The 25,936-nt window shown below is 36.8% G+C and overlaps 1 protein-coding gene and 1 long non-coding RNA gene across 2 annotated transcripts; one reads left to right on the plus strand and one right to left on the minus strand.

Annotated features, from left to right (window-relative positions):
• LOC119628458 (uncharacterized) lies at positions 1 to 13,511 on the plus strand. The gene is made up of 2 exons (XR_005244626.2): positions 1 to 272; positions 13,221 to 13,511. It is a non-coding gene; the product is annotated as an uncharacterized LOC119628458 (long non-coding RNA).
• Positions 9,304 to 21,781, minus strand: LOC101743847 (peptidoglycan-recognition protein 2). The gene is made up of 5 exons (XM_004929756.4): positions 21,081 to 21,781; positions 17,017 to 17,178; positions 14,942 to 15,143; positions 13,340 to 13,452; positions 9,304 to 9,712 (listed from the first exon to the last, which is right to left on the minus strand). Exons 1-5 carry the CDS (start codon positions 21,271 to 21,273, stop codon positions 9,468 to 9,470), a joined length of 915 nt encoding a protein of 304 aa, XP_004929813.1. The 5' UTR covers positions 21,274 to 21,781; the 3' UTR covers positions 9,304 to 9,467.
• Positions 21,782 to 25,936: the final 4,155 nt, after the last annotated feature.

Consider the following 25,936-nt stretch of genomic DNA (forward strand, 5'->3'; position numbering starts at 1 on the left):
AGTTCGTTTCTCTGTAAACATTAACAGCATTGACCGATAAACATCTTGGGATCTTGGTTAATTGGCACTGTTTTTTGCTAGCTAGTAGATAAGCAGATGAGCTCATGGCAGTCACTGGAATCCGCAAACACCATAATGCCCAATTTGATACTTAGGTCGTAAACAAAAGTGAACTGTGGTTATGACTATCCAAATATTTGACTTTGGCTAATCCGAACGAACTTTCGAAGCGACCAGTAGTATTCAAGATATTATTTTTGAAGTTTGGACTTGTGAGTATCGTTGTATGGATTAAATACCGATTTGCATACGCATACGTTCTGCTTAATATAGGACCTACTATCATGTAGTATCCTCTGACCTTATTATCTGTGTCTTCTGTTACCGTAAATGACTAAAGCAAGTAGGCCATCGCAGTCAATAACCGCGTCGACTGTGATTGTAATGCATTGATGGTTTGTTGTTAGATTTTATTTGACTTACCTTTAAATTTTTCGAATCAAGTACTCACTAAATAGCCTTAATACGTCTCTAAGGCGATTCATTGAATGTCCCTGTTTAGCTTAGCGTTAAAACGTACATGTTTACATTTATTTGTTATCTATGTACTTAACAATTAACAGATTCTTGTTCATCGAATTGCTACACATCTTTTCTTAGTGAAATCAATAACTCGATGTTGATATGAGGAAAAATATACTTGCTTTTGAGTCAGTGACATTGAACACGTCAAACAACAGGTTCCAAGAACCAGTTGAAAAACTTACATTAAAATATAATTCGAATGATATTCACAGTCGTCCGGAGCTATTTTTATCAATCAAAAATAAACTGTTTTCTATTTAGTAGTTTAACAAAAAGTATATTGGCGATTTCAACACAATCTGAAGCAACTGAGACGTCAATCTTATTCCTTGAGCAGGGCTTATTCCTTAGCTATTGGATCCGCCAGCAAGTTTAATATGGTCGGTCAGGATGAGTTCAATGCCCAAGGTTTTGTGTGTTTTGAAAACATGTACATATTATGTAAAGAAAAGCCTTTATCATTTAAAACCTTTAAAACTCTTTAGTTTTAAAAAAAGATTTTTCATAGATGAAATCACTCACCTGCCTGCCTGTCATTCAGTGAAGAGAGTAGTTCAGTTTTGCATAGAATGTATAATAATACTGTTAAAAATAATAATTTAAAAAGAGATTAAGGGCATTAAATGTTGTTTTCTTATTAAATTACAGAAAACTTAAGTATTTTATTGTTAATTCATTCTGGAATATTCTACATCATTATATGTATTATACAATACATAATTCATAATAGTGTTCATAAATAAATTGAAATCGTTAACTTTTGAATTCCACCAAACAATAAGTATATAAATATTCGAGACTGCTATACTATTATGAATTAATAATAAAAACGATATTTCTTATAATTCTCAATAGTAGTAATAAACATTATAAATATTTGTTTTAAGCCGGCTTCTTCTTTCGCTAAGTGAGATTGAGATATGGACCGTTTAGTTTGAAAGTGGTGTAAGTCCATTTTTGAGAAAAATGAGCTATCACGTAATTCATGCTTAATTTAATGTAATTTTTTTATATATAACTAATCCGTGTTTAATTTCTCAAAAAAATCCCATGTTCTGTACAACTTAAAATCGGTCGGTAAATGAAATTGCATAATCATCGATTATGAAAGTGGTGTAAGTCCAATTGACAGAGGTAGGTGGCATAGCCAGACCTCATATGATTTGCCTGTATTTTTAAATCAACAAATATAGTAACCTTTAATTTTCTCGAAACAAAGAAAATGGACTTACACCACTTTCAAAATAAACGGTCCATATATGTATATCTGCATGTTTAGAATACTTCAAATAGTCGACTGATAATCAAATTCATAGATCACAATGAAGATCTGACTGATCTAGTACATAATTTACTAAACTACGCTTAACTTAACTTATGACGACGTTTGTAGACGAAAGTAAGTATTGTACTTTTTGACGAAGCATGTTGCTGGTAACTCTATTTCTGTAATCTGACGAAGCATGTTGCGGATAATAACATGTACTTTTAGGTAAGGAATATTATGTTCTTTTTTTTATAATAAATAAAATCGTTTTATGTCGTCATAAGGAGAAAAGTGTCCTAAAAACGACTAATATATTTACTAAACTGTTGTCAGTACGTTATTAAAGTAACTAGTTTGGACCTATTATAAAATAATTTATTTACTAAATAAAAGCATGTACTTGAGACATTCTGTATGTAATACACAAAGAAAAGTATTAACTTCTAGACTTTTTTTCTTCGTAGAACGCATAGATTTATTTTCTATATAGGGCATTTATACAGGAAATGATCGCTTAGTAATTTTAATCAATTGTTATAATGGGTTTTTATAACAAATTTGGTGAACAAAAAAGAATAAATACTTTTCAAATCTCTTTATATTGCACTATTCAAATTGTGCCGCTGTTTTTCTTTTAATTTTCCATGTCGTTAGATTTGACTTTGTAGAATTTTGTATGAACATAAATTTTTAATCTGTTCCACAAATCTTCGGTATCAGTAATTGCATGTAATTTAAAAAAAATTAAAATCCCTTCTCGCTCTATGTACTCATGGACATTGTCAATTTTTTTTAATTACGTAACAAGTATTTATAAAGCAGAATAGATTTTATTTATCTCTCACTTAATTACTACAATCTGTTTAAACAACACATGCCAGGCGTCGGTTGCTAGCCTATTTAAATATGATGTAATGAGATGTAAGAAGCTGTCGAAAACAATGATTTTAATAAGCCCTGCCGAATTATCGAGAGAACTATTTAATCAGAGAATCCATCAATAATTGATCTCACATTGAACGAGGAACTCTCTGGAAATATCATGGACAAAAAATCGAGTTCACTTTCTACGACTCCTACAGAATTTTCCCAATGTCACGAGCTTTGATTGTGTATATAATCAAAGGTCACGAGCATTTCTTCAAGCGAGGAAGGCGAGGAAGCAAGGAGGGATTTTTTTTACTGTTACATTCGCAGTTATATTTTTGCCGCTATCAAACACAACACAAAATAATAAGCTAAGTTGGCGTCCAAAATGCTGGGAGTCCTCAACAGAGCGAAGCGGTACTTCACCCCTGGACAAAGACTTTTGCTTTATAAAGCACAAGTCCGGCCTCGCGTGGAGTATTGCTCCCATCTCTGGGCCGGGGCTCCCAAATACCAGCTTCTTCCGTTTGACTCCATACAGAGGAGGGCCGTTCGGATTGTCGATAATCCCATTCTCACGGATCGTTTGGTCTGAGGAGGGACTTCGGTTCCCTCTGTATTTTGTACCGTATGTTCCATGGGGAGTGCTCTGAGGAATTGTTCGAGATGATACCGGCATCTCGTTTTTACCATTGCACCGACCGCCACCGTAGAGTTCATCCATACTACCTGGAGCCACTGCGGTCATCCACAGTGCGTTTCCAGAGATCTTTTTTGCCACGTACCATCCGGCTATGGAATGAGCTCCCCTCCACGGTGTTTCCCGAGCGCTATGACATTTCCTTCTTCAAACGAGGCTTGTGGAGAGTACTTTACGGTAGGCAGCGGCTTGGCTCTGCCCCTGGCATCGCTGAAGTCCATAGGTGACGGCAACCAATCACCATCAGGTGGGCCGTATGCTCGTCTGCCAACAAGGGCAATAAATTTTTTTTTTTTATAATATACATATGAATCGATAATGCAGAGCAGCTGAGCTGAGCAGAGAGAGATTTTCGTCGTCGAGAAGTCGTCGTGGCCCAAAGGATAAGACGTCCGGTGCATTCGTATCTAGCAATGCACCGGTGTTCGAATCCCGAAGGCGGGTACCAATTTTTCTAATGAAATACGTACTTAACAAATGTTCACGATTGATTTCCACGGTGAAGGAATAACATCGTGTAATAAAAATCGAACCCGCAAAATTATAATTTGTATAATCACTGGTGGTAGGACCTCTTGTGAATCCGCACGGGTAGGTACCACCACCCCGCCTATTTCTGCCGTGAAGCAGTAATTGCGTTTCGGTTTGAAGGGTAGGGCTGCCGTTGTAACTATACTGAGACTTTAGAACTTATATCTCTAGGTAGGTGGCGCATTTACATTGTATATGTCTATGGGCTCCAGTAACCAATTAACACCAGGTGGACTGTGAGCTCACCCATCCATCTAAGGAATAAAAATAAACATACCAATTGACTTTGAAACACAGTACTGACAAAAAGCCTTAAGAAAAGAATAACTGATTTTAAAATATACTCTGCCGTATGTTAAATTACGGTAATATATATAGTTGTGCGGCATAGTTTATCGTGAGGTTATCGGTTACACTAAGAAGATGATCCTTAGTGTTCAACACAAGTTTCGATTTCCAAGCGTATTGTAAATTTAGTATCTAGTTCAAATTGGATCGATCGCAACATATTCGGGTAGCCGATGAAATAAGGTAAATCTAGAACTTCACTGACAATTTTCCGTAAAAATCAAGAATCGTAAGGAAGTCAGGATGTTTCTTTTTTGAGTCCTTTTGGCCTTTTCATCTTCACATAGGACGGATGGGCGAACTCAAAGACTCAAATTGAATTGCCTGAGCGCCTCTGAAAAAAGTATATTATTAACTCAAGGATAGGTAGGTCATTTGCGATGAAGAATAACTTCGTGAAGCTGCCTTAAGTTTTTGTATATTTCTCTAGCTAATTAATTATTATATTGAAAAATGATAATAATATAAAATAATAAAATATAATTTATGAAATAATGCAATACAACAGAATAAATTTAGTGTTCCTAAATTAAATTTCAAAATAAGCAGAATATTACTCTATTAGGTACCATTCAAAAATCTAGATCCAAATTTAAAATGTGTTGACGCTGATGTTTAATAATGATTCCTTCTTTTTAAGCTTACATGGTTTTAGATGATTAACGGATTGAAATTCATCAAGTTTCTCCCCCCAGAAGCACCCCCGCGAGACCCTGCGCGGACTTTGAATGCGTCAACGTCGACACAAGTGTATAAATAAACTATTCGTACCGTAAAATCGTCAAGGTCGTCTGGCAAGGTTACGATATCCTTACACGGTCAAAGTAATAAAATACTTGTGGCACTTCCTATTAGGTATATAATTTTTTGTATGAAACTGTTGTCAATTTCTAGATAGAAAAATCTATGCATTAATACGTGAAGGAAAAACTTTGTATCCCTTTTTACGAAAATTGCGCGGACGGAGGAGTATGAAATTTCCCACACTTATAGAGAATATAGAGAAAGAGTGCACAATGTTAATATTTTCTTAAATTCTGCCTAAAAATACAATAAATCAATAAAAAAAACATTATACACACTCCCATGTATTTGACGCACACACGCATGCACACTATTTATTGATTGTCAAACTTTTGTTCTTGACGTCTGTGGTCAAATCGAGAATAGACTAAATATTGTTTGTCTTTATTAATATTTTTCTATAGTGTAGTCTTGGCGAAATTTGTGATTATAGAATAGTCTTTGAAAATATAATCATAATAGTGTACAAACTTTTAATTTCAATTAATTATAGTCGAATTTCGACTACCGGACGACCACTAGTAATTATAGTTCAATACCAAACTTATTTTCCTGGCTTGAAGCCGTTCGAGTGAAGAAGAGTGGTTAGAAAAACGGAACACGACATCTTGATTAAACATGTACTCTTCCCAAAACATGAAGCCACAAGAAATTGTTCGTTTGCACAACAAATAATAATTTGAATTCAACAACCAACAATTTTGCTTTTAGCGTATAATAAGGCGTTATAATTCCGAGCGCGGTCGTCCCATTGTTCACTTGACATAGAACCAGGTGTTAGACTCGTTAATTATAAATATTCTTATAATAATAATATTAGAACAACTATACGTTTCAGTTTGTGACAGAGGTCTTCCAGCACAATTAAAGGCAGTGTTAACTGAACCGCTAAAATCCTAACTTATGCCAAGAATACTACATATTTTAACTTTTTTTTTCATTGCTTAGATTGGTGGACGATCTCACAGCCCACCTGGTGTTAAGTGGTTACAGGAGCCCATATACTTCTACAACTTAAATGCCGCCACCCATCTTAAGATATAAGTTCTATGGTCCCAGTATAGTTACTACGGCTGCCCCACCTTTCAGACCGAAACGCATTACTGCTTCACGGCAGAAATAGGCAGGGTGACGGTACCTACCCGTGCGGACTCACGAGAGAACTTACCACCAGTAGACAGTAGTAGTAACTCCTTATATTCGATTTAGATGTGGATAAAAAAGAACAACGTAACAATTTTCCTTCCTCATCAATAGATTGAGACATTAGTCTAGCTAGACGTGATATGCTTATTACTTTTTTTTATTTTTATTGAAATAAAAACGATGCAAACAATTTTACGGCTTAATACTATATATTTTTAACATTACTATGTATTAGTAGATGCTTATTTGTTTTTAACAACGTCTTATCTTCAAATCAGAAATGAGGAGATTCGCAGGAAAACCATGGTAACCGACATAGCCCAAAGGGTTGCGACATTGAAGTGGCAGAGGGCAGGACACATTGCTCGCAGAACGGATGGCCGTTGGGGCCAGAAAGTTCTTGAGTGGCGACGGGGAAGGAAGACGTAGCGTGGATAGGCCTCCCACAAGATGGGCCGACGATCTATTGAGGTTCGCGGGGATCCGCTGGATGCAGGCAGCGCAGGACCGGTCTTTGTGGCGAGGCTTGGGAGAGGCCTATGTCCAGCAGTGGATGGCCATGGACTGATAAGAAGAAGAAGATGCATGTTTTTTATGAACTGCAAGATGTTCCATTGACTTGAAAATTTGCACACGTATAAAGTACCTATGGACGTTATTATCTCTTCTTCTTCTTAGTCGCATACTGCATTGCTGAAGGTCGTGTCCTTGAATGACCTTCGTGGCTCTTTGTACAATCTTCTTCCACTTCGTTCAGTATTCGGCTTCCCTCAGGGTATGGATGTTATTTCCGGCGCGCCTTGCGGTACCGCAAGTTTCGTGTAGTTGAAGTAGTGGAGCTCGATGGGGCTTAGTCGGTAGTCGGTTCTGCGGAGCAAGTGCCTCGCGCGTCTTTTTCAAGGCGTAGTCTCCTGTGAGAAATTGGGGGAGGGGGAGGACCTCGGTCCTTCTCTTCTCCCCTTCTTCCTCTTCGAAAAGGCTATGGTTGTTATTAAGTGATTGAAAAGCATCTATTTGTAGAAAAAGCTCGTACGGCATCTATTATAGGTTGACCATGGCAGTATGACAAAAATATTCTCTAGTCATATGTTAACGTCAACTGTTTCAACAATCCGAAAATGGTGCCCAAATTTGAGATTTAATATAGTCATAGAGAATCGAGCCATGCACTTACACGTGTGAGGTTTAGAGATCGCATAAAAAATCAACATACTCAATAATTTTGAAAATAATTCTTATCTATAAGTTATTATGTTATCAGCTTTCGCCAAGGTCAGTGACCTATGTACTTCGTAGTATTTATTATTCGTGATTCCGATAAATTGATTGACAAATATATATTTTTTTTAATTCTGATGCGCATTAAAGATTGGTGAAAGCTGTGTGCGTTTTTTCAATGAACATTGATTGTTGATTTTGTAATGCTATAAATACTGATAAAAGGCGTGTTTTCGCTTATGGTAATAACGTTGTAGTGGTAGCAATCTAAATATGAATCAATGTCATCGTGGCCTAAAAGATAGAACGGCCGGTGCATTGGTATCGATCGATGCGACTGTGTCAGTGTCCGAATCCGCAGGGAGGTACCAATTTTTCTAATGAGATACGTACTCGACTAATGTTCACGAATAACTTCCACGGTGAAGGAATAGCATCGTATAATAAATCAAACCCGCAAAACATATAATTGCCATAACTACTGGTGGTAAGGCATCTTGTGAGTTCGCACAGTTAGGTACCATTACACTACCTATTTCTGCCGTGAAGCAGTATGCGTTTCGGTTTGAAGGAGGGGCAGCCGTTATATTCTGAAAAATGAGACTCGGAACTCATTTTTCAAGATGGGTGGTGGCATTGACGTCGTTGATGTCTAGAAGCTCCGGTGACCACATAACACCAGGTAGGCCGCGAGCTCGTCCACCCATCTTAGCAATACAAAAACAGAAGAAGGAAATAGGAATCTACAAGTCTACAAGATAAGCTTGTATACATGAACGGTCGAAGGACCACTTGAAGAAGGTTAGTTCTTTTGTCGTCTATTTTATATACACGTGAGAACGGTCAATTCGTTCCTTATCGTCTCGTTCGTGTCCGTCTTTTAGGAAGTCAAAAAAAGTACAAATATATTAAGTGTATAATCTATGAAAAGTACTGCCTGCCGCTAGTCAGGTACGCCCTCGTTCCATTTCTGTCTTTATTTTTGAATTCTTGTCAAGTGTCTGTCTTAGTCAGTGTCTAGTCGTTGTAGGTCTTATGTCCTGTCAAAGAGGTTGCACGTCACGACACATCACTACATAGTATAAAACAAAGTCGCTTTCTCTGTCCCTATATCTGTCTGTCCCTATGCTATGCTTAAATCTTTAAAACTACGCAACGGATTTTGACGCGGTTCTTTTTTTTTAATAGATAAAATGATTGAAGATGAAGGTTTATATGTATAATAAAATCCATTAAATAGTGGAGAAATCAATAACAAATTACAGTTTCCGAAGCGAAGCGAGGGCGGGTCGCTAATTAAATACAAATTCGAAATAACATTATCTGGGTCCTCGGTGTACTCAGCAATTTCAAAGGCTCGGTAGAAAATCTTGCCTTTGTCGTATCAGCTCTTGATTACTACAGATCCCGCAGCTTAACAACAATCAACGGTGATGATCTTAAGCCAGTACCGCTGCCACATATCCATTGCAGCCATTCGCATACCCACTCCGTATACTAGTATCCAAAATATATATTTCCACAACAGTATTTGAGTCGTCTATTATCAAAGGTGGCAATCTGTGCATTTGGACAAAAAAATGTTATTGATATGTCGATACAGATTGATTTGAATATAATCGTCTCCTTCAAAGAATACGGTTCAAAACCTGCATTAAATAAAGGTTAATACTTAACCTGTTATTTATCTAAGATGTCGTTCAGAAGAGTTTTGTGACTGCCAATGGAATACAAAGTCAATAATTCGTTTTTCTGATTTACCAATAATTGTCCAAAAGTCACATTGCCGGCTTTGATAATAGTCGACTCATTTATAGGTTAGGTTAAAACACATGTGTATATGTACTACATTTTAATGGTTAGCTTAAAAACGTATAAACAAATTGGGCTGACCTAATTTTACTGACAAAGAAAACGATGACGGATAAAGAGAGGTGACTAGACGGTATATGCAACATTTACCAATATTTTTATTTTACATGTACAATAAATACAATTTGCTTAAGATACCATTCCGTAGGTAACTTCACAGTCGACGTTCCTGAAGCGATCAGTGTGTTCGAAATGATCCAATTCTTTCAAGGCCTTGTATAGATTCGATCCGGGACTGTCTGTGTTTTGTATATCACTAGCGGCGACTATGTGGTAGTTAGGATCCAGAAAGCCTTCTCTTACGCCTTTTTCGAGTAACAATTTCATTCTTTCGATTTGCAGCTTTGAAACTTGTGTGTGTCTGTCGTAGTTTCCTGCAAATACATTCATAATATATTTATTTATATGTCAGAGAAACCGCATTATTAGCACCATCGTCAGACATCATAGGGGCGAATAGGGTGATCGAGTTATAGAGAAATATTGAGTACACAAAACACGTTTGTTGTTTTAGAACAATTTAGAAATATTCTCTTGACGTTAGCGAACGAAAACGACTAAGGTAAAAGCTCCTAATACGGCGGTAGTCAAAATCGCTTCCTATTACGGTGGTATTTCTATTTTAGACATTTATTCTTGTTTTATTCAGTTTAAGCTCACCAAAACGGAATCTATTTATTCTAAATCTATTACTTCATAACATAACTGACATTTTCAAGTGTAGCATATAAACAACACTACAAGATCTATCAGTTTGTAGCACGGCATCAACGTGAGAGGAGTTTCCATACAAACGCGGAACAAAAAAATAAGTACACTAATATTTAGAAACTAAGTTTTTTGTATTAATAAGTCGTTCAACTTTGTTAATGTGTTATTTATAGCATTTTCCTACTATTATACTTACTTTTTAAATAGCTTGTTTCATATATGTAACTCATTTTTTACTCAAAAAATCAGAAACAAAATACCGCCGTAATACGGTACGAATTTTATAGATTAATCCTAATACGGTGGTATAACTCCGAAATAGGAAATATACTGGGCATATTTAATTGTTTATAACTTTCAATTTATTAAGTTATTGAATTAGTTCCAAGTTTAGTTGGAATAATTATTAATCTTGTAAATTAGAAACCATATTCTGCGGTATGTATTATTCATTAAAAATCTAGTTAAATATGAAAACTGTCGAGTGCAAAATGTTGGTTTCTTAGAAGGGGTAAAAATAGGAAGGTGTATTTTAATTAATCACAAATCATTTGTTTTGTATAACTGTTGACTTGAGTTTTACACATCTGGGCCAAAAAACTGTTATCGTTTGATTAAGTATTTACATTCTTTGTTTATCGAAATTTTTATGGGTCAGAATTAGGATTAAAAAAATACGAGTAGTTTTCCTATTACGGTGGTAGTTATTTCCAGGTAACTCTGTGTTAGGTTCTATGATCTCCTATTACGGTCATATTCATAGAACATAAAATTACAAGTTTTAGGATTCCATAGAAATAATAGAAAGGTTATTTATACTTATTTTACACAAAAAGATAATACAATAAAAACAGATTTAAAGAATGTCTAAATACTATGTACAAAGGCGAGCTTAACTCTTCATGAGTTTTCTTCCAGCAAACCCTTTTCAGAGAGAAATACGATGTATAAGAGGGGAATAGTGTACAAGTGAAAGGTTATTAAAATATATTAAATACAGTGGATTTCATTAATAACGACCTCGGTTATAGCGACGTCAAACTTACGTCCCTTGAATGTAAAGCATACTTTCGTAGGAAATTCATTCGGTAAGAGCGACTTTGGATACTATAGCGTCAATTTCGGGTATAGCGATTTGTTTTTATGAACCATTTATGACAGATTCCCAGAAATCCCGTACAGATATTTCTATTGAGTCGGTAAAGGCACAAAGACTCATTCATAAAACTATTAAACTTTCTTATCTTTTGTTTACATTCACAGATGACCATCTGTGAAACGTTCACAGATGGTCAAGCAAATGCTTTGTTTGTTTGTTCCTAAGCAGTCCTCAATAAATTTACCATTAAGTAATTCTATTTTGTTCATCTTAAATATGTATAGCTCTATTCAGACAGCAGTGGCAGCGGCCGCCGCATCAGCCACCGAACATTTTTATCCTTTCAAGCGATACTGATCTATAAAACAATGTAGATAAAGTTTAAAATTCTTTCAAAGCTGAAAGTGCTCTTCGCACCTTTTTTTTCTCCTACCAATGCTGATAGCCTTGGCAGGCTATTTCAGCTTCCCCTTGACGTGTAGATGATCTCATGGGGCTCAAACCGGGAGTGTTGCTAACACTGACCCTACGAAGAGCAGTGCTTCGAAGAATCTACCACTGGATCGGAAACGCGACCAACTAAGAAGATCCGGTGAGAAACTCAGTGGGCTGCGTCTATAGGTTGATTTCTTCTTCGAGTTCTTCATCGCAAGCGACGGGTTCGGCGAGGACGGTAACCGGTGCTTGAGGTACCTAAAACACCGTTAATGGATCGGGAAGATCCGTAATGACGTGCTTAGGGCGACGTCGACTGTTTACCATTCGGTCCACAAGATCGGGTAGGCCTTCGCATCGCTGTCGGCCGTTGCCACCGATGTCTGAATTGAGCCGAAAACTTCACTTACCTTAAGTTTACCATTAAGTTTAAGTCTAAAAAACCTTAGTTACTCCTTATATCATCAGCTATCTATTAGTGAAAGTCTCGTCAAAATCGGTCCAGTCGTTCCAGAGATTAGCCGGAACAAACAGACAGACAGACAAAAATTGTAAAAAATGTTATTTTGGTGTATATACCGTATATATATTTATATGCATGTGATAAAAAGCGGTTATTTCAATATTACAAACAGACACTCCAATTTTATTTATGTGTATTACATACATTCGAAATTCCCTAGAATTCTCATGTTAAAATACAATCCAAATCACTTTTAAACGCGGTAAAAATGTACTCTTCTTTCCGAGCCGACCTGTGTGAATGCACTGTTATACTTACTAGGTACATTTGTATTATAAATTTCATTAAAAGTGGTCAATTAATGCAAAACTTACAATTTAAGTTCTTCACATTTATATTATTTACTTAATAAATATTATATGTTCGGAACTTAATAAATATAATTTCTGACCCTCTGTATTAGGAACCGTCTACCGCAGTAATAGGCTCTGACCTCAATCATACCTCCGTATTAGGGAAAATCGACCCGGCTATTTAAAACATTTTTTTAAATAAGTAATTTCTAGAAAAGAAACATAGACTCAACAGTAATACGAAATTTAAATTCCATTTTTGACGATGAAATTTTTTTCCATCTTTAGCAATACTTACAAATGCTTATTTTTCTTTCTTACTTTCAAATTTTGCGAAATACCTCCGTAATAGGTGCTTTTACCTTACTACTACCAACTTACTTACTACCAACTAATGACCGTCTCCTTTGCAGGAAACTATATATTATGTAATAGCTCAAAATTATAAGGTGGGCAAAATTATTTTAAAGTGGGTTCGCGTGTAGTCTTTTTTTTGAATTTCTACTCGACTTCACACCATACTTTAAGATCGTGTACTATTTTAAAAGAAAACTTAACTATATTGAAAAGTGAGTATCGGTTTCATGAGTTGTTTGAACTATTACCTAAAGCTGGCAAACCATTTGCACAACCATTCAACTATTGTCATTATCCTTTCTTCAATATCTACATTACTATAAAAAATTACATTGATTGAAATTAAAAAAAATAGAAATATATTTTCAAATTTTAGAATCGATAGGTCTCCTTGATACCCCACCGTACGATCGAGGATTTATCAATTGATAGTGCATTTAAACATAGTTATTAAACTTTTTTAGGGGCATCGTTCAACACATCGAATACCAAATATCGTTCACAACGGCACCAGTCTCGAGAAGTAATCAAAAGCGGATCCGAAGTGATCAAGAAGACCTCACAAATTATTATGAGATCTCACCTACAAATCCTAGGCCCAGTGTACATCTGTTATACATGAAGGTATGGGCACCGACCATGCCCCAGCCGCGTCCTTCGTACACTCTGCCGTCATTTCCAATCATGAAATTGTAGCTGAAAGTAATTAATTACATAGTTCTTTAATCAATGAATAATCTTGTTACTATGAAGTATATATTTGTGTTCATTTTCTCATCTCGTTTTGTCATCGCCAGATTATAAATCATTCCTATGACCCTGACCCGGGATCGGACCCAGGGACCACTGTACGTCCCTAGTTTTTTTTTATTGCTTAGATGGGTGGACGAGCTCACAGCCCACCTGATGTTAAGTGGTTACTGGAGCCCATAGACATCCACAACGTAAATGCGCCACCCACCTTGAAATATAAGTTCTAAGGTCTCAAGTTTGGTTACAACGGCTGCCCCACCCTTCAAACCGAAACGCATTACTGCTTCACGACAGAAATAGGCAGGGTGGTGGTAGCCACCCGCGCGGACTCCCAAGAGGTCCTACCACCAGTAAAATGTGAGTCAAGAGATATTTTGAGCACGTAATCTAGAAAAAAACTCCCTTTTATCCGGTTTTTCCTGACCACTGTGGCATGTTCGAACAAGGCTCGAATAGATTTCGTAAGACTCAATTGTAGCCCTGGAATGGCCTATGCTCGTAAGCAAATAAGAGTACAAACAATTAAGTACTACTAAAACTCCTCATAAAAGAGAAATACTGCTCTAAATAGGACTAATACTAAAAATAATGTAATATTAAAGTCATTATTATTAGTCTCTAATATTATTTATTGCGTAAGTGAATACCAGATCATGGATCATCTAGCGTTGAGTGGCTAAAACATCATAGACATTAATCATATTGTGAATGCCCACGTCAAGAAACAAGAAGTAAAAGTCTAACGGTACAGTGCTATTCTTCAAAACCGGAATGCCTGACAGCTTCGCGGCAGAAATAGGCATAATGGCAAAAATAGACACGGTGCTATCCGTGCGGACTTAAAATAATGCCTTCTACCCGTAATTACGCTAATTATGTTCCTGATTTATTTATTTTTATACGTTTTTTTTTCATTGTGGAAGTCATTCGCGAACGTGTATTAGCTACTTGATACGAGTAAGCCCTGGTGTCTATTTATCTAGGCCACTTCGACTAATTACTACTAGGAACGGCCAGGAAACTAGTATTATACTTCTACAATCAAACAATTATCAAACCCGCAAAATTATAATTTGCGTAATTACTGGTGGTAGGACCTCTTGTGAGTCCGCACGGGTAGGTACCACCACCTCGCCTATTTCTGCCGCGAAGCAGTAATGCGTTTCGGTTTGAAGGGCGTGGCAGCCGTTGTAAATATACTGAGAGACCTTAGAACTCATATCTCAAGGTGGGTGGCGCATTTTCGTTGTAGATGTCTATGGGCTCCAGTAACCACTTAACACCAGATAGGCTGTGAGCTCGTCCACCCATCTAAGCAACAAAAAAAATACTACTCGAGGGCGGAATAGCACAGACATATATCTACCGATCCTCATTGTGAGTAGACCTATAAGTGGCATGAACTAAACTAGAAAGTACTTGGACAGCTTACGGTATGTCATAATGTAAGTTTATCAAGAAGTAGCTCTGGAGATTACGTAATGCCGCCACGCAAGCGACGAATGTGAAACAGTCTGGTGTGACGGTGTGCTGGATAATGACCAGTCGTATAGGATCGAAAGCTGTTGTGCGCTGCGTATTGTTGGCCCATCTGGCTTGCCACAACACCCTTGAAATATCCCACTCGTGAGGAGCTGGAGAATAAAGAAAATATTGTTAACAAAACTGATTCTTGTGATATACAATACCGCTAAAACCTTTGTAGGTACAATTGAATGTTAAAAAATTGCTAGTAATTAGCTAACTGTACTTAGCTATCTTAATTCAATTTCATAGGTAATATTATTATTATTATTATACTATTTATATAAAAACGAATTGCTTTTCGTTAGTCTCGCTAAAACTCGAGAACGGCCGGACCGATTTGGCTAATTTCGGTCTTGAATTATTTGTGGAAGTCCATAGAAGATTTAAAAGGTAGATAAATATGAAAATGCTCGGAATTAAATAAAAATAATGATTTCGTTTTTCCTTTGATATGTCCCCGTCGGACGGATTCCTTTTGTTTGTTTTAAGTTTATTTTATACTAAAGTTTAGGTCTTTTATTTATCGATTGAGGCACTACGAAGTCTGCCGGGTCAGACAGTTATTAATATTATTATGAATATTTCATAGGTTAATTTCATAGGTACTGTCTGTTGAACCTCATTTGTTGTATATGGTTGATATGGTGGTTAAAACGTACTCATGGGAGATACGTTTTATATATTGGGATGTAAATCGGTCTCGGTAACGTTGGCTTAAACATATGAGCTCCTTGTCTGCTTAAATGGAGTAGTAGAGTCTTAGTTAAGATATCAAGGTTAATTAATATGGTCATTGTTAAGTTTGCAAATTTGCAAGTTAATTGAACGTCTTGAAATTAATAAACATTAGAGTGACAGATTCCGATACATTAAATACAGATGAAAAAAATGAAAAAATATTTAAAAGAAAACAATGTTTGTACTCAAATACAATATTTGTAAAGTTGTTTGTTTAAAATGTTTTTTTTTTGTGGCATGTAGGTATCACGGCTAGTTCAGAGAACTAGTCGATTTGCCAGAACGGATGGGTGAACTCGAGATCTTAGCTATTAAGGGAACTTTTGCTAGCATTTCTTCGAGCGACTCAAAGGAGGTCTAACTGCTCAAGGGAAGCAGCTTCGCGAGTGGATCTACCACCGTATTGGAATCACGACACTCTGAGATGATCCGGCGAAAAACTCAGCGGGCCAATGCTTTTGGCTAAGTTTCATAACTTCTTTATACTTCACTTAGCTGGTATTATACACACTAAGCTTGTTGTAATGGTGGAAGTTGGAGAAACCTCATTACTTTTCATAACGAAATGTAGTCTAAAGTAATAGACACCTTTCGTAAAATATAGTGGCACCAATAAATTCTCAGATCGGTTTTTTTGCTTTGCTTTTAGCATTAACTCTAAGTATAGACTCTAAGTATAGTTTCACGGTAGATATTTTTATAACATAAACATTTTTTTTTTGTTGCTTAGTTGGGTGGACGAGCTCACAGCCCACCTGGTGTTAAGTGGTTACTGGAGCCCATAGACATCTACAACGTAAATGCGCCACCCACCTTGAGATATAAGTTCTAAGGGTCTCAGTATAGTTACAACGGCTGCCCCACCCTTCAAGCCGAAACGCACTACTGTTTCATGGCACAAATAGGCAGGGTGGTGGTACCTACCCGCGGGGACTCACAAGAGGTCCTACCACCAGTAATTACGCAAATTATAATTTTGCGGGTTTGATTTTTATTACACGATGTTATTCCTTCACCGTTGAAGTCAATCGTGAACATTTGTTGAGTACGTATTTCATTACAAAAATTGGTACCCGCCTGAGATTCGAACACAGGTGCATCGCTAGTTACGAATGCATAGGACGTCTTATCGCTTAGGCCACGATGACTTACAACATAAACGTTTTTTTGTCGGATTAAGCATTGGGACAGCATTTTAGCGATTGAACTGTAAAATTAAATATTTAAAGTATGCATATTTACCGGTACGGTCGCCGTCTTCGGAGGAAAAGTTAGCCATGATCGTGAAATACAGCATGAAGGCGACGACTGTTAAAAGTATTACGAACGCAGCTATAGACAACGCTCTAATCACCCTGCTCGATGTCTTCACTACTTTTCGCAGGTAGCGCGAAAACGGTATATCTGTAAAGTGATAAAAATATATTTCTGTAGTTACCATCTATACTAATATATAAATCTACAGTGGTTTTTACGGATGTTCCGTTATAAGTACTGAACCATGCATCCGATTGACTTGAAACTTTGTATCCATGTAGAAAATATATGTACTTAATGGATAGACTATTATTTATATGAGTATTGGACTCCCCAATAATAATGACAATAAATAATAATGTCAATTTTAAATGCCCAGCGAAGCGGGCGAGTACGGCTAGTAATGTTAGATGTGCAGACTCTTAGCGTACCGTTTTTTTAATGCTGGAGAATCAATTTACGGATATCCTGTCGAATGAGGTAACAGATCGGGCTATGTTTGTCTCCGGTGGCCTCGGGGGTGGGAAATGTGATGGCTTCCCAGAAATAGACTGGATGGAAATTCCTAACGGTATGGACTTGCCGTCTACTGTCAGTATGAGGTATTTTGGGGAAAATAGACCCCTCTTATGCTTCTGGTCTCTTAATATATTATAATATTAAATACATAATATAATAAACATTATACTTATATTGCTAAGATAAACTGTTTTTTTTTTGTTTATAGCAAACTTTACGGTTATCAAAAAAAACATGCAACTAGTAAAATCAAAATCAAAATTTCGATCTCAAAAGAGCAAATGTAATAAATTCATACAATGAATCTAAATCTTAAGGTATTATTTATTTAGTAGTGATTATGGTCCAATTTCGAGGATTTTGCGATTGTTATTAGTGTTCCTTTATTATCTATGTTATAAAAATAATTCAATTTCTAATAGAGATAAAAGTATTTTTAAATGCTTAATGACTCACACACTACTTACAAGACACCATTTTTTATCTATGTTGGTAAACTGAATTTTCATGTTGATAGTGGCTTATACATAGATATGAGTCGAACGGGATACATGTTTAACTTCCAATTTAGTTATATGTCACACCACAATGTTCACTATTATTTTTATTATTTCGTACAAAGCTGAATTATTTATTATATTCATCAGCTTACCTACAATAAACAATGAACCAATCAATGAACAAGCAATGAAATAAAGTTATCGTAGTACTAACGAATAAGAAACGAATCCTCGAATAGCATTTATGACAGTTTCTTCGAGTTTTGTAAGCCAAAGACAAATCTATTGTTACGGTTTAACATCGTGTTTTTTATTATTGTTAATAACGTATTTAAAACATTACAGTTTTCGTTTTACATAGGAGAGAGAGAAAGAGAGAGAGATAAAGAGAGAGAGAGAGAGAAAGAATACTGTATTGCACATTAAAACATATTTAACATTGAAATGCTGTTGACAGGCAGGTATAAAATTTCACGTTACGCCCGGGCCTCCCGGACTAGGTGAACCGCTACAGAGGGCGTCTCATTAGTCGACGCTGGTTCTCACCGCTCTTTGGGTGCTTCGGCCTGCATCCGTGTCGCATTGCCGGCGGGAATTGACTTTTACTGCGACGAGGTAGACCACATTTTCGCTTACTGCCTCGACAATCTACTCGTCGCACATATAGGACTGGATTTGTCGCTGCCGATCATTGTGACTACGATGTTCGGTTATATTGCTGAAGGAGGCGGCGGAATGAAACAGGGTCCGTTCCACTCCGCACCGATCCGTCGCCGCCGAACCGGGGATGGATCGGACGGTGTTATCCCGGTATATCAACACAGCATCGCCAGGGCGGCTGTACAAACGTGGAGGCCGATGGCGTTGTTCGTCGACGATCGTCTCGACCCCTCAACCCCTCGTCACTCGGGCGTCCTAAAAGTGGCGCCGCGAGTCTGGTTGTAGTGTTGACCGCGGGAGCATTCTTTCTTTGCCCGGGTTCTAACCTCGGATGGAGTGCAAAAAGACGCAATTAGTGGGTAGAGCCCTAAAATACCGTGGACCCGCTCTCTATTGCCAAAATTTGCATATCGTGAAGTCCCACATACCCTGCGCGCCTCTAGGCGCAGACACCTCGTACGAGGCTCGGCCGCCTGGCCGAAAAGAAAAGTATAATTATACAAAAGTCGGTCTAATCAACAAAAGCTATTAATCGTTTTTATTTAGAGAAATTCTAAAAAAGTTACTTAAATATTAGTAACTAATAATTCGAAACTTTAATAAAATAACCAACGGGAATCTAAGCCGTAACATATCTTTATTTCAGTATTTATTTTATAGTTATATTCTACTAGTTCTAATCTAATTGTTCTTAAAGAAGAAGTTAAACAAGGGAATTGTCAACATTTATTTTTCATTATCAAGTTTGCAATCTTATTTCGAAATGTTATCATCGGATACGTTGTTAACTTTACCTGTAAGCGATCGTGGCAATACGTGGATTAAGCTTAATGTAATATTTTATGTTTTGTGATAACAATAATGAACCAACGCAAATATTGCAATGTGGATCATAAACCATGTCAACCTACGTTGTCGTCAATTTTTTTACGAAAGCAATAAATATTAAAACGTTTGATATGGTGAACTCATGCCGCCGTGAGCGAAATTCATCTAACATCGCAACGTTCGGTAGACAACGACTTGGCACTGCCCCATTTTTTAACACTCTATATAAGTATATGGTGGATAGCCTCTGGTCAACTTTTAGCCCGTTGAGGATGGAAGCGTTCGTCTGGAAAGCCGTCCAAGGGATGCGCAACATGCGCCGCCAGCACCACATCTCAAACGCGTCTATGCGTCGCATATCAGACTCTTTCAAGGGCCAGGTCTCAGCCCCTTACAAAAAGATTAAGAAAACGAGCGTCTCAACCATTTGCACTTTCATCTTCTTGAGTATGTTCCGATCCCTCCATAATTCGTTTAGCTGGCTCATAGTGGATTTGGCCATTCCGATGCGTCGCTTTGTTTCGGTTTCCGTACCACCCCTATTCTATAAATCGAGTCGAGGTACACGAAAGTCTGCCTACAATTCTATTAAAAAAAAAAAAGACAAAAGAGATGGTAATCTGCCGCGAATTAAAAATATTATCAATAACCGATATTGAATTATTAGCTCATTAGTACAGCGTTTTATCATTAATACAGTTCTTCCACTTGTAATTTAAAAATATTTCTGAAAATACCGGTTGGTTTAAGTCTTCCCTGGCCAAATTTGTGAGATGCTCGGTGTATTGGATTCGAGTGATAAGATTATACAGGGACTCGAAACCTAAAGACGGATTATATACTTTGAAAAAAATACCTAACAAATACGATTATGAAAGAACTAGCTGTACTTCGTCTGCTTCGCTGGGCAGTTAAAATTAACATTATTATTTCTCACCCCCACAAAGATTCTCATCATTAACACCCCCGCAACTGGTGTAGGGAGTCCAAAACTCATATCAATATTAGCCTATCCATTAAGTACATGTATTTTCTACATGAATACCAAGTTTCAAGTCAATAATTTATATATTATTTATATATTATTATATATTAAATTTATAGTCTCCGGCAGCAGAATAACATATGAAATTGCCTTTTCAATGTTTTAAAAAATTAACAAATAATCTAAGATAATAAGATTTAATTTAATATAGGATTTTATTCTTACAAAAGAGTATGTATGCTATCTATTTTATTTGATTGTATTTATATTTCCTTCAAACTCATATAACAAAGCTTATCTACAATATTGCTGAGTAGGTAATAAAGTAAGTAAATTAAAATGCATTATGAACATTATTAAATATATATATATATATATCCTTCTGAATAAATAAAGGAATGTAAATAATTTCCGGGTTATATTAAATAAAATAATTCGCTGGACAGCACATTTTTTTTTTATAAAAAAAATCTTTTTTTCTAGCCGCCGATATAAAATTTGCGCTAGCTATTCTATATTAGAGAGTATATCGCGAAGTGCTAACACGATTGTCTCACCTTTGTCTTTTTCGGATTTTTGTGCGTTCGAAGCATTGGTTTCAACATCTCGAGGGCCTTCGGTTGCATTAAATTGTGAAGTTTGAATCGACGCGACGTCTCCCGACACAGTTGCTACATTTCTGTCATTCAACATGATGACATCTGCAGTTGTGCTGGGACCGCTCTCTGTATGTACGCCCCGTCTAGGCATCTTAGTCCAAAAAATGAAACAAAACTCACAAAATGATCTTTAAAATATATGGAAGCAGACGACGTATCGCCACGTTTTCTCGAACGCAACTAATTTATGTTTCCTACAAAACAACACTGGTTGATAAACCTTTGCAATGTTGATAAATTCGAACCATCATATACATAATATATGCTTCCTTTTCTATCGCATTGAGCTATTTAAGTAGCAATCGTAAGTAGTTTTATAATCTTAATCTACATATATAAAAATTAATTGATGTTCGTTAGTCTTGCTAAAACTCGAGAATGGATTTGGCTAATTTTAGTCTTGGTTTATTTGTGGAAGTCCAGAGAAGGTTTAAAAGGTAGATAAATATGAAAATGCTCGGAATTAAATAAAAATAACAATTTTGTTTTTAGTTTGATGTGTCCCCCGTCGCGTCGGACGGGTTCCTTTTTGTTTGTTTTAAGTTTATTTTATACAAAAGTTTAGGTCTTTTATTAATCGATTGAGGCACTACGAAGTCTGCCGGGTCAGCTAGTCATAGTTATATTATTTATATCAATATATTTTAACGAACGAAGCAATGGATAATGAATGCGTATAATAATATAATAATGTGAGCTTTTTTTGTGCCATATACTATTATTTATAAATTTAATAAAATTATTGTTAAAGTATAAACAAAAGTCCTGACAATAGTTGAGTTGATCAATTAGCAGAAAATCTCAACTCAGTCCTCACTGGTCGTCAACTCACACAGTAACGGCAATACGATACTTTAAGACAATTTTAGGCAGTTATTGGTTCATCTCCCACCTATAGCTGACGTCTATAAGCGATAGTGACCTCGGACCGTCGGGACGACCGTATGTTCATTTACCTATACTAGAGGCAATATAAATCTATGCATAAGTATATTGTACTATTCATTTCGAATTAAGTACTCTAGAAGCTCGTGGAAAAACAGTAAAATCGAAAAAAGTCTACTAGAAGTCGTCGTGGCGCAAAGGATAAGATGTACGGTGCATTTGTGTTGAGCGATGTAGTGAGAGGCGGGTACCAATTTCTCTAATGAAATACGTACTCAACAAATGTTACGATTGACTTCCACAGTGAAGGAATAACATGGTGTAATAAAAATCAAACTCGCAAAATTAAAATTTGCGTAATTACTGGTGATAGGACCTCTTGTGAGTCCGCACGGGTAGGTACCACCACCCTACCAATATCTGCCGTAATGCTTTTCGGCTTAAAGTGTGGGGCAGCCGTTGTAACTATACTGAGATCTTAGAACTCATATCTCAAGGTGGGTTTTACGTTGTAGATGTCTATGGGCTCCGGTAACCACTTAACACCCCGTGGGCTGTGAGCTCGGCCACCCATCTATGCAATAAAAATTAAAAATATATAATAAAATTATAAAGTAAAAATAGAAAAAAGGAATTCGTGCTACCATCATTGTTCGCAATTGATAGAATATTTTCGTCAGATCTTTATCGATCACCTAATTAAGTGATGATTAAATAGATAATGATTCTTCGCTTGATGTTTGACTTAGATAGTTTTGGAATGAAACAGATAAAGTAAAAGGAATTCGCTATTTCAAAAATGAATGGACATTTTTTCTTATGATTTCCGGGAATTAGTTGTTCTTTTGGAATACTCTAAGAATCGCTTAAAGAGCTTCAGTTCATTTGTTTATTTTTTATCTAACTAAATCTAGGAGTAAGATGTGAATAAAATAACATGATCTTACAGCTTGATGTGGTAATTAATTTAAAACTTTTGATGAGAAAAATAATATATTCTTAAATCATTTTATATAATTTTAATGGTCTGAATAGATTGTTTCACTTCTAATCTAATTGATAGTAATAACGACCAGAGATTGACTAGATTCCAATAATTTAGTTTAATGCAATATATGGAAATAATGTAAGGAATGGAATGTAAAGAAAGTGGATTTCCTTCAACGTTAACTTTTTCTACACTTCCATTATTTTTTCAAGTAAGTGTAGCAATGTAGTAGATTTTTAGTTTGATAGTAATTCAAATAAATAAAATAAAAAAACTTTGTTTTTATAGAGCCACATATTATTCAAGTTTTATTTAAAAATATTGACAAGTGCAATTAGAATTTCATAGATCTTATATGTATATGATATGAAATTAATTATATCTATTATTTGAAATTGCTGTGTTCCTGGTCATAAAATTATATTTCGTTTCATAAAATCGGATGTCTGTTTTAGATCTATTATTATTACTATTTTAATTGGCATTCAATGAAAGCACTACATAAATATTTATTCTTCATAATTAATATTTTTGTAATGAACTATTTACGTCTACATTTTATTATATTTAAGGACATAAACAAAAGGTAGGTATCGGAACGAACGGAAATTAAGAATTTAGATAAATAAATTAGCTGTCAATTTAATGAATTAAAAACAATAACAAGTATCAGATTACACATATATTACTATCACCACCAAAATAAAATAGTGCATTATCGTTCGTTCGGAGCATTGTAAAATTTGGAATAAAGTACGATAGCAAAGGTTTATTAAGATAAAGGTTGTAAAACTGTTATCGAAATGATTTTATTTCGACAAATGAAGCCAGCACGGCCAATCCGGATGTACGTGACGAGTTCCATATAAATAAAGCGGGGACTTTACCGAAATCGATTATATATTTAAAAATAGCTTATGCCTCGTTAATATCCGTCCACTATGTTAAGATGCAACTATTTTTAAAAATTTTCGAGTGCACAACTTCTTTATCACCGTCGTAACTAGAACCTTAATAATACAGGAATCACAGTCAAAAACATTTTTTTTATAGCTTAGATGGGTGGACGAGCTCACAGCTACGGTTTGCGTAATTACTGGTGGTAGGATCTCTTGTGAGTCTGCACAGGTAGGTACCACCGCCTTGCCTATTTTTGCCATGAAGCAGTAATTTGTTTCGGTTTGGTGGGTGGGGCAGCTGTTGTAACTATACTTGAGACCTTAGAACTCATATCGCAAGGTGGGTGGCAGTAGTTACGTGGTAGATGTCTATGGGCTGTGGTAACCACTTGAAACCAAGGGGGCTAAGAAAAAACACCTGACGTTTGATTGAAGAGCGCCGAAATCTCAAAGCCAGAGTTCCTAGTATTGCTATGTTGAATTCCAAGTCACCTATCATACAGGCTGCTTGCTGACGTGACCGCATGGACACCTGGATAAGGTATGTGATGAACTGGAAAAGTATTCTGATACTACCGTACCAAGGATCTCCATGATAAAGTGCGATATATAACGCGCCTATTTAAGCCTAACACGTGGGATATTGAGGACTGCTTTGAAACAACGGTAACGGATAAAAAAGATAAAGTGAATGTGTTGAAGGAATAATACAGATTACTATTAGCCGGGATTTGTTGAGTACGTATTTCATTAGAAAAATTGGTACCCGCCTGAGATTCGAACACCGGTGCATCGCTCAACACGAATGCACCGGACGTCTTATCCGTTAGGCCACGACGACTTCAGAAATCGCCATGGAACATTATATGCTAACAAACCCTACAGCACTTATTACCGGGAGTTGGACGTCATGCCCGACGAAATTCAAGCGGCTATTAAACATCTCCAAGCGAATAAAGCCATAATTTTTTATGAAACCCCAATCGATGTTTTCAAAACAATGGGAGAATCTGTTTTTTTTTTATTCCTTAGATGGGTGGACGAGCTTATAGCCCACCTGGTGTTAAGTGGTTACTGGAGCCCATAGACATCCACAAGGTAAATGCGCCACCCACCTTGAGATATAAGTTCTTTTTTTTTTCCTACCTAAGCTGATAGCCTTGAGAGGCTATTTCAGCGGAACCTTAACTAGTAGGTGAGCTGACGGGGCTCAAACCTGACGACGTTGCTAACACGAACCCTAGCAAGAGCCGTGCTTCGCAGAATCTACCACCGGATCGGAAACGCGACCCACTGAGAAGATCCGGCGAGAAACTCAGTGGGCTGTGTCTGAGGGTTAATTTACTCGTCGAGCGAAGGGCGCAAGCGACGGGTTCGACGAGAACGGTGACCGGTTCTTGAGTTACCTAAAAGGACCGTTAGTGGATCGGGAGGATCCGAAATAACGTGTTTGGGGCGACGTCGACTGCTTTCCATTCTTTTCGCAGGACCGGGAATGAATATAAGTTCTAAAGTCTCAAGTATAGTTACAACAGCTGCCCCACCCTTCAAACCGAAACGCATTACTGCTTCACGCCAGAAATAGGCAGGGTGGTGGTACCCACCCGCGGGGACTCACAAGAGGTCCTACCACCTGTAAAGTTAAGGTCTAGCCACAGTCCTGATTAGAACAGGCGAAACTGATTGAGTGGAATGCTTTTTTTTAAATAATGTTATAATCATGATATGTTTTTGATGGATTATGGAGCAGACGGGTTCTCGAGTGGAGACCGCGCAGCGGAAGACGTAACGTGGGACGCCCCCTGGCTAGATGGTGCGATGACCTCCGCACGGTGGCCGGCAAGAAGTGGATGAGGAGAGCAGCAGACCGGGCTCAGTGGTGTAGATTGGGAGAGGCCTATGTCCAGCAGTGGACGACTGTGGGCTGTTGATGATGATGATGATGATGATGTTTTTGATCGGAGAAGAATAATGAAATCCTG

Source organism: Bombyx mori, chromosome 1, assembly GCF_030269925.1.
Source record: "Bombyx mori chromosome 1, ASM3026992v2".
Lineage (NCBI taxonomy): Eukaryota > Metazoa > Arthropoda > Insecta > Lepidoptera > Bombycidae > Bombyx > Bombyx mori.